Source organism: Prenolepis imparis, unplaced genomic scaffold, assembly GCF_030444845.1.
Source record: "Prenolepis imparis isolate NDT839.2.m4 unplaced genomic scaffold, iyPreImpa1.0 SCAF_10, whole genome shotgun sequence".
Classification (NCBI taxonomy): domain Eukaryota; kingdom Metazoa; phylum Arthropoda; class Insecta; order Hymenoptera; family Formicidae; genus Prenolepis; species Prenolepis imparis.
Window position 1 is genome coordinate 10,367,386 of NW_028141168.1, and position 9,975 is coordinate 10,377,360.

At 35.1% G+C, this 9,975-nt stretch overlaps 2 protein-coding genes across 5 annotated transcripts; both read left to right on the forward strand.

Annotated features, from left to right (window-relative positions):
* Positions 1-589: 589 nt before the first annotated feature.
* Positions 590-9,314, forward strand: Stau (double-stranded RNA-binding protein Staufen). 4 transcript variants are annotated; one of them, XM_083048528.1, is made up of 9 exons: positions 590-774; positions 1,548-1,623; positions 2,022-2,230; positions 2,312-2,923; positions 3,062-3,609; positions 3,693-4,218; positions 4,298-4,503; positions 4,686-4,872; positions 9,203-9,314. In XM_083048528.1, the coding sequence occupies exons 2-9, from the start codon at positions 1,571-1,573 to the stop codon at positions 9,241-9,243; spliced, it is 2,382 nt and encodes a 793-aa protein (XP_082904654.1). In that variant the 5' UTR covers positions 590-774; positions 1,548-1,570; the 3' UTR covers positions 9,244-9,314. The 4 variants fall into 4 exon arrangements, with proteins under 4 accessions (XP_082904654.1, XP_082904655.1, XP_082904652.1 ...); XM_083048529.1 differs by lacking the exon at positions 9,203-9,314 and adding an exon at positions 5,771-8,222; XM_083048526.1 differs by lacking the exon at positions 9,203-9,314 and having other exon boundaries at positions 4,686-8,222.
* Positions 8,790-9,938, forward strand: Bug22 (cilia- and flagella-associated protein 20). Its single transcript, XM_083048541.1, has 3 exons — positions 8,790-8,979; positions 9,072-9,431; positions 9,520-9,938. Exons 2-3 carry the CDS (start codon positions 9,156-9,158, stop codon positions 9,823-9,825), a joined length of 582 nt encoding a protein of 193 aa, XP_082904667.1. The 5' UTR covers positions 8,790-8,979; positions 9,072-9,155; the 3' UTR covers positions 9,826-9,938.
* The last annotated feature ends 37 nt before the right edge of the window (positions 9,939-9,975 follow it).

Sequence of the window (9,975 nt, forward strand, 5' to 3'; positions counted from 1 at the left end):
ATCTTTAGATATTCATGCATTGTAATTAAAAACTGCCCAATAATTTTAATAACAGCTGCGATAAGTATTCAACGCGAGAGATTGAACACAAAAGATAAAATCACAGATTATGCAATAATTAACAATAATTTAAAAGAGAGAAGAAAAATATTTATTACATTCTAATAATGGACAAGCACGAATATATTCAAACACGATACATGCATTCGATACCTGTGTGAAAGTGTATCTAACTAGAGATACTTGAAGATAATAAATGGCGATAAAGAATTCGCCATCGAAAGAGAAAGTTCGTCTCCCTGAGTGTAAAAAATTCTGAATAAATCTCTCCAAATTTCTCGTTTTAATCCGTCCGTTACTACTTCCCACGGTTTGATTCGTACCACCCCTCTCTCGAGTCTCACGGAGAAGAAGGGTGCGTTCGAGGATCCTACACTCGCGAGCTAAGAGTAACTTCTGCTCGACCAATCGGGACGGGGGAAGTAAAAATTTCCTTCATCCCGATTGGTCGATCGGAGGCTACTCGCTCGCGGGTCGGATTGCCGAACTCGCCCGACGAAGCGTGCCGGCGTGACGTCACGCGCCGCCGCCAGCCGAGCCTCACATCAAAATGGCCGCATTTTAGTCTACAGGACACTTTTCTTTACTGTTTGCCAATAGCCGTGCCGTGGGCCTGGCGGTGATTCTCTTAACGTCGTGGCCGGTCTGTTTCGCCGGAAATTTCGCCGTGTCGCGCCACCAAGTTTCCGTGAAATAGAACGAACGTTAATAAGGGTAAGGATAGAAAGTGCGTGCGAGAAAAGCGTGTTCGCGGCGCGAGTTCCCACGAGTTCCGTGAAGATCGCCCTCGTCGTCGCCGCCTCGGTCGCTCGACCGAGCCCATTTCATTCGATACCGAATTTTCTTTACTCGTAGACAGACGTCCCTCGATGTCGCGACGTACGAAATCGCGCTTGCCATCGTAACCGGCTCGCCCTTCCGCGAAAAGGTTATCTTCCTATATATCGAAGTCGATCGGATTATCCACGCCCACCGTCAGTCACTTTGTGCGCGTGAGATTTTGTCTCAAACGTTCGAAAAGCGTGAGAAACAAAATTAAGCCAAGTACCGCGTGTACAATGACAATTCGTTTCTGAGTCTTTTTTTTTTTTTTTTTTCCTCCCTTTTTTCTTTCTTTTTTCTTCATGTAGTCGAAAGAGCTCGGTTGCGTCTCCCTTTGGCACGAGCGATACAATTCGTGGACTATTTGTAAATTGTTTATTCACTGGCAATGTTAAAGAGAGAAATGAACGAATTTGTCTTCTTCACTACTTAGCAAGATAGCAGAAGAATTGTTTATATAGTCTGCTGATTGCTGTATGCGACATACTCATTCGTAGAAGACAAATGTATTTTGATGAAAATTCTTGTAATTTTCTATTAGCCGATTGTGTAGCAATGTGACAAATGCACAAATGTAAAAATTTATATATGTGTGCAATATAATTGTGTTACTTGTACTCTGTAATATATGTTGAAGTTGGATTAATAAGTTTTTCGTTTTACAGATTTTTCTGCGTATTTTAATAAGATGTTACGCCACCAACATCACACAATGCAGAATCAGCTACGGGATCATAATAGGTTAATATCGAGTCAATTTTTATATTATATTTATTTTGACAAAACATACTTAATATTTATATGAATTAACTAAGAAATTTCTTAACAAGTGTATTTAATGATTTGATATAAATAAACTTGTTATATTAATGACTTGTCTACATAGCATCGACATTTCTATATAGAAAAATTTTTGACGAGCCATTATATTGATTTTTTATATATAATGAATGTATGATGGAAACTACTGCATTGTCTCTTTGCTTTGAAAAGATTAAATATCTTAGTTAGGTAAATTACAGATGCAATAATGATTACATATTTATTAATGTAGAGAAAATTAATATCATAAATATTAAGAGTGTATTTAGTAAGATTTATTGATATTAATTACAATAGAACAAAAATAATGTTTTCAGAATGGCAGGACCGATGCGGCCTATGCAGCAGGCTAACATGACCCAGTTACATCAGCCGCAGCATCTGCTGCCGCATCGGAATCCTCATCAACCGATACTGTCCATGCCCCCCCATCAACAGCATATGCATCACATGCAGCACCCTGGCCCGCCGCATGGAAATCCGAGGCAGCCGATGTTGATGGGCATGAATGCGCACAATACAAATAGTAAGCATAGATACATTGTAAAAGAATTAATCTTTGTTCTCAATTATTAAGGCAAAAATTAATTCAAAACGTTTACTTTAGATACCATGGTTAGCGTTAGCATGAAGGACCAAACAAACACAGTTTCTGTGACTCTTCAAAACGTGCAACAACCTCAGTATCAACATCAACAGTCGCAACAACAGCAGCAGCAACCGAATAACCAACAGAATCAGTCTGTTCAACAGTCACAATCATCGCAGCAGCAAGTGCAACAATCCCAGCAGCAACAACAGTTGCAACACATGCCGCAGCAATCGAACATAGAACAATCAAAGGCGATAACAAACGATGCCAATGGAGAGTCCAGAGACGACAATTCGTCCAATCAAAATCATGCTAACGCAACTAATCCAGCCTTGGCAAACATGAAAGAAAAAACACCCATGTGCTTGTTGAATGAGTTAGCGAGATTCAATAGGATTCAACATCAGTATAGGTTGACCAACGAGCAGGGACCGGCGCACAAAAAGAGATTCACGGTGACATTGAAACTCGGCGAGGAGGAATACGTCGCGGATGGTCCCAGCATAAAGAAGGCTCAACACAGCGCGGCGACAGAGGCCTTAACGAAGACGTGGTATCGTCAACCTCCGCCTAAACCTACCAAGGCCATGAGAATCGGCCATTTGGGCAAATGCCCGACAGGTTCTGGTAATTTCATATTAATTCTATTTGTGCATACAATAATATCGATTTATAAAATGATCTTTGTATTTAGTTTCAATTTTAATTCTGTAATCATTGTTATTATTACACAATAACATTATTTTGTATTATTTTGTGTTACAGGACATTTACCACCCACCGTTGAACTGAACGCTCTAGCGATGAAACGAGGTGAACCAACCGTTTATACGTTCCGACAAGCTCCGCCGGCTACATTGCAACATCAATTTATGCCGCACAATTTTAATAACTTTCAGCGAATGTACAATCCTCGAGTCGCGTATAATCGCGGAGTTCACACGGATATTCAAGGATTGTATCTCGTTACGCTGAAGGTCGGTGAACGCGAATTCACGGGCAGAGGTCTGACAGGTCAAGCGGCACGACACGATGCAGCCAGCAGAGCTTTGGAGCAACTGCGACAATTGCCTTTACCGGAAGAAATCGCGAGCGTCAACAATAGTAGTGAGAATGGTACGCTGAATGGTATCGATGATCCAAACGCCGAGTTGAAAAGTCCGGTATCACTGGTTCACGAGACCGCTCTGAAACGTGGATTGTCAGTCAGCTTCGAAGTTGTATCCGAGAGTGGTAAACCTCACATAAGAACCTTTATGACGAAATGCATCGTTGGCGAAAAAGTCACTGTGGGAGAAGGATCTTCAAAAAAAGTAATCATTTGTATTTTTTTCAGGCAACGAAAAACAACAACAATATGTAATTTTTAATACTCGTGCTTTTCTTATTTCGTCAGGTATCGAAGAAACGCGCTGCCGAGTTGATGTTAGAAGAATTGAAACGTCTTCCTCCTTTACCGGCTACAATACAGAATCGATCGATGCGAGTAAAGCGTAAACCACCGGCAACAAAAAAGAAATCTCGTAATTTAATCAAGGTTTACCAGGAGCCCCGTTCAGAGAGCGAAGCCGCAGAGGAAGTCAATCCGGTCTCCCGGCTAGTTCAGATTCAGCAGGCGAAACGTGAAAGAGAACCGGTTTACAATTTGATAGACGAGAAGGGCGCCCCAAGACGCAGAGAGTTTGTCATGGAAGTAACAATGGGTCAACACTCCGCGCAGGGAATCGGACCTAACAAGAAATTGGCTAAAAGAGCCGCGGCTGAGGCTCTCTTAGCGCAATTAGGATACAGTAAACCGTCGCCGCAACCCGCAAAACCATCTATAAAGACGGGAGAAAGCGAGAACGCGGAATCGAAACCCAGAAAGGTAACATTTCTTGAAGACGAACAAGTGAACGACACTCAACCTCACTCGGTAGGAGGTAAGAGAAAAGAACGTAGGTAGGTTAGGTCGTCTGGACTACATTCAATAAATTTAAAAAATTTATTTTTATTTATTAGGTACTATAGGCCGTCAACTAGTACCTGGTCTTTTACTGGTGGATGGAGGTCAAGAATCTAAATTAGGAAATGGACCCAGTGTACAAATAGTTGCTGAAGAACTACGCGGACAACAACAAAATGTAGCTGGTGTTTCCGCTAAGGATCAATTACATTATTTATCTCAGTTATTTAATTTTACCGTAGAATTCAGCGATTTTCCCAAGGTAATTTATCATGATTATTTAGTTTGTACTAAAAAATAAAAAAATTAAAGTTTTAATTAATCAAAATAAGATAAAAAATGCATATATAAACAGGAAATAATAAGTATAATATTAATATATCGTGTAAATGGGCAGTTATTTTCTCAAATTATTCAAATAATTAATTCAAATTAATATTCCAGGGAGTATCTATAAACAAGGAATATTTATCACTTGTGTCATTAAGTACTGATCCACCACAAGTTTGTCACGGAAATGGGGCGACAATAGCCGCGAGCCGCAATCAGGCAGCGCTAAGGGCACTTCGCACCCTCAGTAAATTGGGACTTGACAATGCCTCGAATGCAGCGCAAGTGAAGAAAGACAAAGGTGCGTCTGGTGATGGAATACACATTAGCATTCAAGTTAAAAATAACATGGATGGAGCTATTGATAAGTAACCAAATAGCTTAAGACTTATATATGATGTTGAGTTATATTTCTGCTTCTTTAAGACATTGCAGAAGAAAATTAATTATCATAGTTGTTAAAGTTTTCCACAAAATTGTTTGATATTCCTCATTTATTGCTTTCATTATCATTCTTCATTCATTTTCATTCATATTGAGAAATTATGTTGCTGCTTTGTGTAGATTTTTATCCATTCTTGTAAAAGCTTAATTTTTTTATATGGAATCTCTATATTATATTATTACTCTGTATAATAATTTGGTTGTAATTGTAAAAATGCATTCATCTATTGATGCAAGAAATTGGATAAAGATTTAAAGCACATTGCATGATTTATATAATTTTTATTTTATGCATTTATATTGCTGAAATGTTTATTCACATTTGTTTAAATATGATAAAAAATCGAACAGAGATAAATTTTAATCAATTTATATACAATTATCTATAAGTTATAATTATCAGCATATATTATGCATAACCTTCCTAATCTTTTGCAGTGTCTTAACTATATTGAAACGCTGTTCAAGCACCAATAAATGAGTATTTAATAATTTATGCAAGAATTTTTTTTATTTTTAATGTATAAGAATGTCTGATCGGTTACATTAGGTAAAACCAAAAGAGCATCTGTGACTATCAGAAATCTATTGTTATAAAAAATGTTGGTATATTGAACGATTCGATATATTACAATGACTCTTGCAAAATTAATAGTACTGTGGAATCACAAGAAATATTGGTGCTTGATCATGATTGCGATCCTAGCAGTGACAGCTATAACTGCTATATTTATTGTAACATTTTTCATTGACAGGATCACAATTGCGATATACTTATCTATGATAATTCAAAATGGTCATTCTCCAGTTTTGGTCTATGATCATATGAACACCGTAGAGAAACAAAGTCACGACCTGGAGATGAAATGCGACCATCTCTTAATTTCTCAATCAAATTCCTTGGCTTTCTCATTATCATGAATAAAGAGAGCTATGTCTTGTTACCTAATACACAAATTAGCAATCGTAATAGTTTTTTCTTTTTCTTTTTTTTCTATCCTCAATCTACTATCCAAAAAATTGATTGTTTTATGGTGTATATTTTTCATTGTTTTATTGAACAAAACAAATTAACTTTTTATTGAGTCGCATATGGAAATTATACATAAAATCACGTCTGTTTCCAGAGCAAACTCTGGCTATGTGCGGCAGAGGCGCATATGAAAATTATACATAAAATTACGTCTTTTTCCAGAGGAAACTCTGGCTATGTACTGATTAAATAATTTTATGAATTATTAAGTATCTAAACTTTTAATTGGTAAACATAGGTAATGGGATATATACTGTCCCTATGCCCCAACTTGCTTTTTTATAGGGGCCAGAAGCATCCTGGGGTTACATATTCATGTATCGTGAAATATTGAGAAGTAAAGAGAATAGAAATTTCCCATGCACCCCTATCATTAGAGATACAGGATAATGATAGGCTGCATTGAAAATTTCAGAGAACGTAAAAAGATAATAATTAAAAATCTGTCCCATTGCGTCAAGACCATTACAAAATTATTTTAATCTCGCTAAGAAAATAATCCGTAAACAGCTGCGAATTTTGTCTGGTTAAGAAACAAAGGGAATAAAGAAATTTCCATATACACATCTATCGTTCGCAGATAAATGGTAATGATAAGCTGTATAGGAAATTTCGAATCTAAAGAGAAAAAAAAGAGAAGATAATCCAAAACTTGTCCTATTACGCCTCAGGATTATATTACAAAATTATTTTAATTTTGCTAAGAAATAATTCTGAAATAATGGCAAATTTTGCGTTATTGCCGAATAAAAATAGTAGAGTCCAAGAAACTTAATGAGTGAATATAAACATTGAGAAAACGGTACAAACTTTGAATATCCGTCTAATAATTTTTACTCAAGTTCTATATACTTTGCGCAAAATACAACGCTGCTTCTTGTAATTTTGACGATGTAATGATACAGAGTTATGTACCGACGTTCTCAATCAAGTATCTTGCTATCTTCTATTCATTATTCGTATTAAATGGAATTTATTGAACAACAAATACATACGGTTTTAAGTAAATTGTATTATTGTTCATTAAATTTGTACGCACTTTATTCGTAATACTCGATGCTCGATATATTGAAAATATGTAACAAGTGTTTGCGACGATTGATCTACCGAAATTAACGCGAGTTACATTCGATCAATTCGAGGATAATTTAAAAGACATACACTGAAAATTATTTATTGATTTTTCGAGACGCTAGTTGGATTTTTTGTCTGATCGCTTTTATAAGTGGGCCTTTCTTGTTCATGTCACGATTCAGTATTATGAGATACAGTAGTAGATTCCATTATGTATAATTTTTCGAGAGAGACGAACAGAAAGGAGAAACGAATTGAATAGCTTGCGTCATGTACGCTGCAAGAAGAACAATTTTATGCATATAAACTGTAATACCATATAGTTAACATTAATGATAGATAAGGAAATAAGGTATCAATTTACCGAGATACCGAGAAAAGGGAAGGAGAGCCTGCTAATACTAAGAGATCAACTTAGCACATTGTCGGGTTTGATTCATAAAGTGTTAAAGAAGTACTAGCCAATGCATCGATGAAAATTGGTCGATGAAAAAGGAGAAAAATAATTGTGAAACATTAGTTTCATACATTATTTATATTGCGTTTTGTAATTTCATTTTATATACAGTCACACATACATAAACGCTGTGAAACATTTGCTTACTTTTGAGTAGAACTAACTTAGAAAACTATTTTTTTAAATTTGTTATTACTTTGGTAAAATATGTTATATATTCTCGCAATTTTTCACTTGGTTGACTGAATGAGTATCGAGCGCAAGAAAAAGGGATATACTGGATATTATAATATAATTTAATTATGTTAGATTTATGTCTAAGTAAAGCGATTTGTTCTCGTATGCTGTAATGTATGCTGTAACAAAATACAGTTACATAATGCGAGTTTTCAGCAGCCTCCGTATTGAAAATAATTGCTTCTTGAATACGTAAGTCCTAAGAATCGAAAAGATTCTTCATACCGACAAAGCTTTAATTGCATTTTGAAAATGAATTATACAATGTATAGGAATCTACTGCTTTCCTTTATCAGCATCAGTTTGTATTTGACGTTGATAAACAATTGTAGAAAGGTTTCACATATATGTATATGGCCTTTTTACTATGCGTTTCAAATATACGCATGACAAGGTGGCACACGAATCTCGGAATATATTTTATTTACCTCTATGAAAGATTTTGTTCAAATATGTTCTTTTTATCAAATGTATATTAATTTATTTGCAAGATTTAATTTGTTAATTGAGTTATTTGTAAAATTTATTATACTATAGGTATATTATATTGATATTATTATACTATATGTATTAAATTAATATTATATTTGTAAAATTTATTAGTATTATAAAAAACTGACACACGTTTTTATACAAATTTTAAGATTTGAAAAAGTGTGAAAAATTCTTGTTACAAATCTGAGAAATCTCGTAAATATGCGATGTGAAATTCAAAAAACTATTTTCTTACTAATTTTAAATATCTATAAATGCGAGCTCTTAATGTATATTTCATTTGTATTTGTTATTAATCAAATTTGTTTTGTAAAATATACTGATTGGTTACTATTGGAGGAAAATTGTTAGAAAAATTCTCTAGCCAATAGTTAGCCAATCGGCATATTGGACGAATTCGTCGCGCATGAAAATCAGCCTTAAAGTTACTAGCGACTAGTGTATAATAGAAAATGGCGTATCGATCAAACGTTTGATTAGGTTAGAGTTGCCGTTAAATATTTTGTGAAAGACGACACTTTATTAAGAATGGTGAATTGAGATTGATTGAGATAAAATGAAAACCGATACATGAAAAGCAGAAAAATCATTCTCAAATATAAGCATGAATTTCTAATTCTCTCGTTTAATAATAAGTTTTCAACTCGATTTTGTCAAGATGGAAAAAGGTTAGCTCTGCGATTTTACATTCTCACTCACTCAGTTTTGCACGCAAAATACGACATTGAATCTAATTCCATCATTAAAATATGTATTACAGATTTGAAAAGAAGATAATAGACGAATAACTTTATTTTGATAGAGCAGAGAAAATTATCGTAGCAGCGAAAATATAAATAAAAAAATGTTCAAAAATACTTTTCAAAGTGGGTTCTTATCCATTTTGTACAGCATTGGCAGCAAGCCGTTACAAATTTGGGATAAAAAGGTGAGAAATGGACATATCAAGAGGATCACCGACAACGACATCCAGAGCCTTGTTCTAGAAATACTGGGCAGCAATGTTAGTACAACATATATTACATGTCCTGCGGATCCAAGAAAAACTTTGGGTATAAAGTTACCTTTCTTGGTGATGATTATTAAAAATCTGAAGAAATATTTCACATTCGAGGTTCAGGTAAGCTCTTATTGTACTAGTTTGTCAGAGAACCTATTCATCAACTTTATCCGATCTTTTTCTTGATCTAATAATATTTATGTTACAGATAATTGATGATAAAAACGTACGTCGTAGATTTCGAGCTAGCAACTATCAATCTACAACAAGAGTAAAACCATTTATCTGTACTATGCCGATGAGACTGGACGATGGGTGGAATCAAATACAATTCAACTTGGCGGATTTTACACGTCGAGCTTATGGAACAAATTATGTAGAGACATTGAGGGTCCAAATTCACGCTAACTGTAGGATACGACGAGTGTACTTCTCAGATCGGTTGTATTCGGAGGACGAATTGCCAGCGGAATTCAAATTGTTCTTACCCATTCAAAACAAGGCGAAATGTTAGGATCTACTGAAGAAATATGCGTTTTCAAAAGGAAAGTTTTTAAAAGGAAAGTATTGTCCAATTCTTTTTAAAACTTATTTAAATTTATTAAAATAAAACATTTCGTATATTGATGACTGTCTTTATAAATCGATTGTCCTCGATTTATAT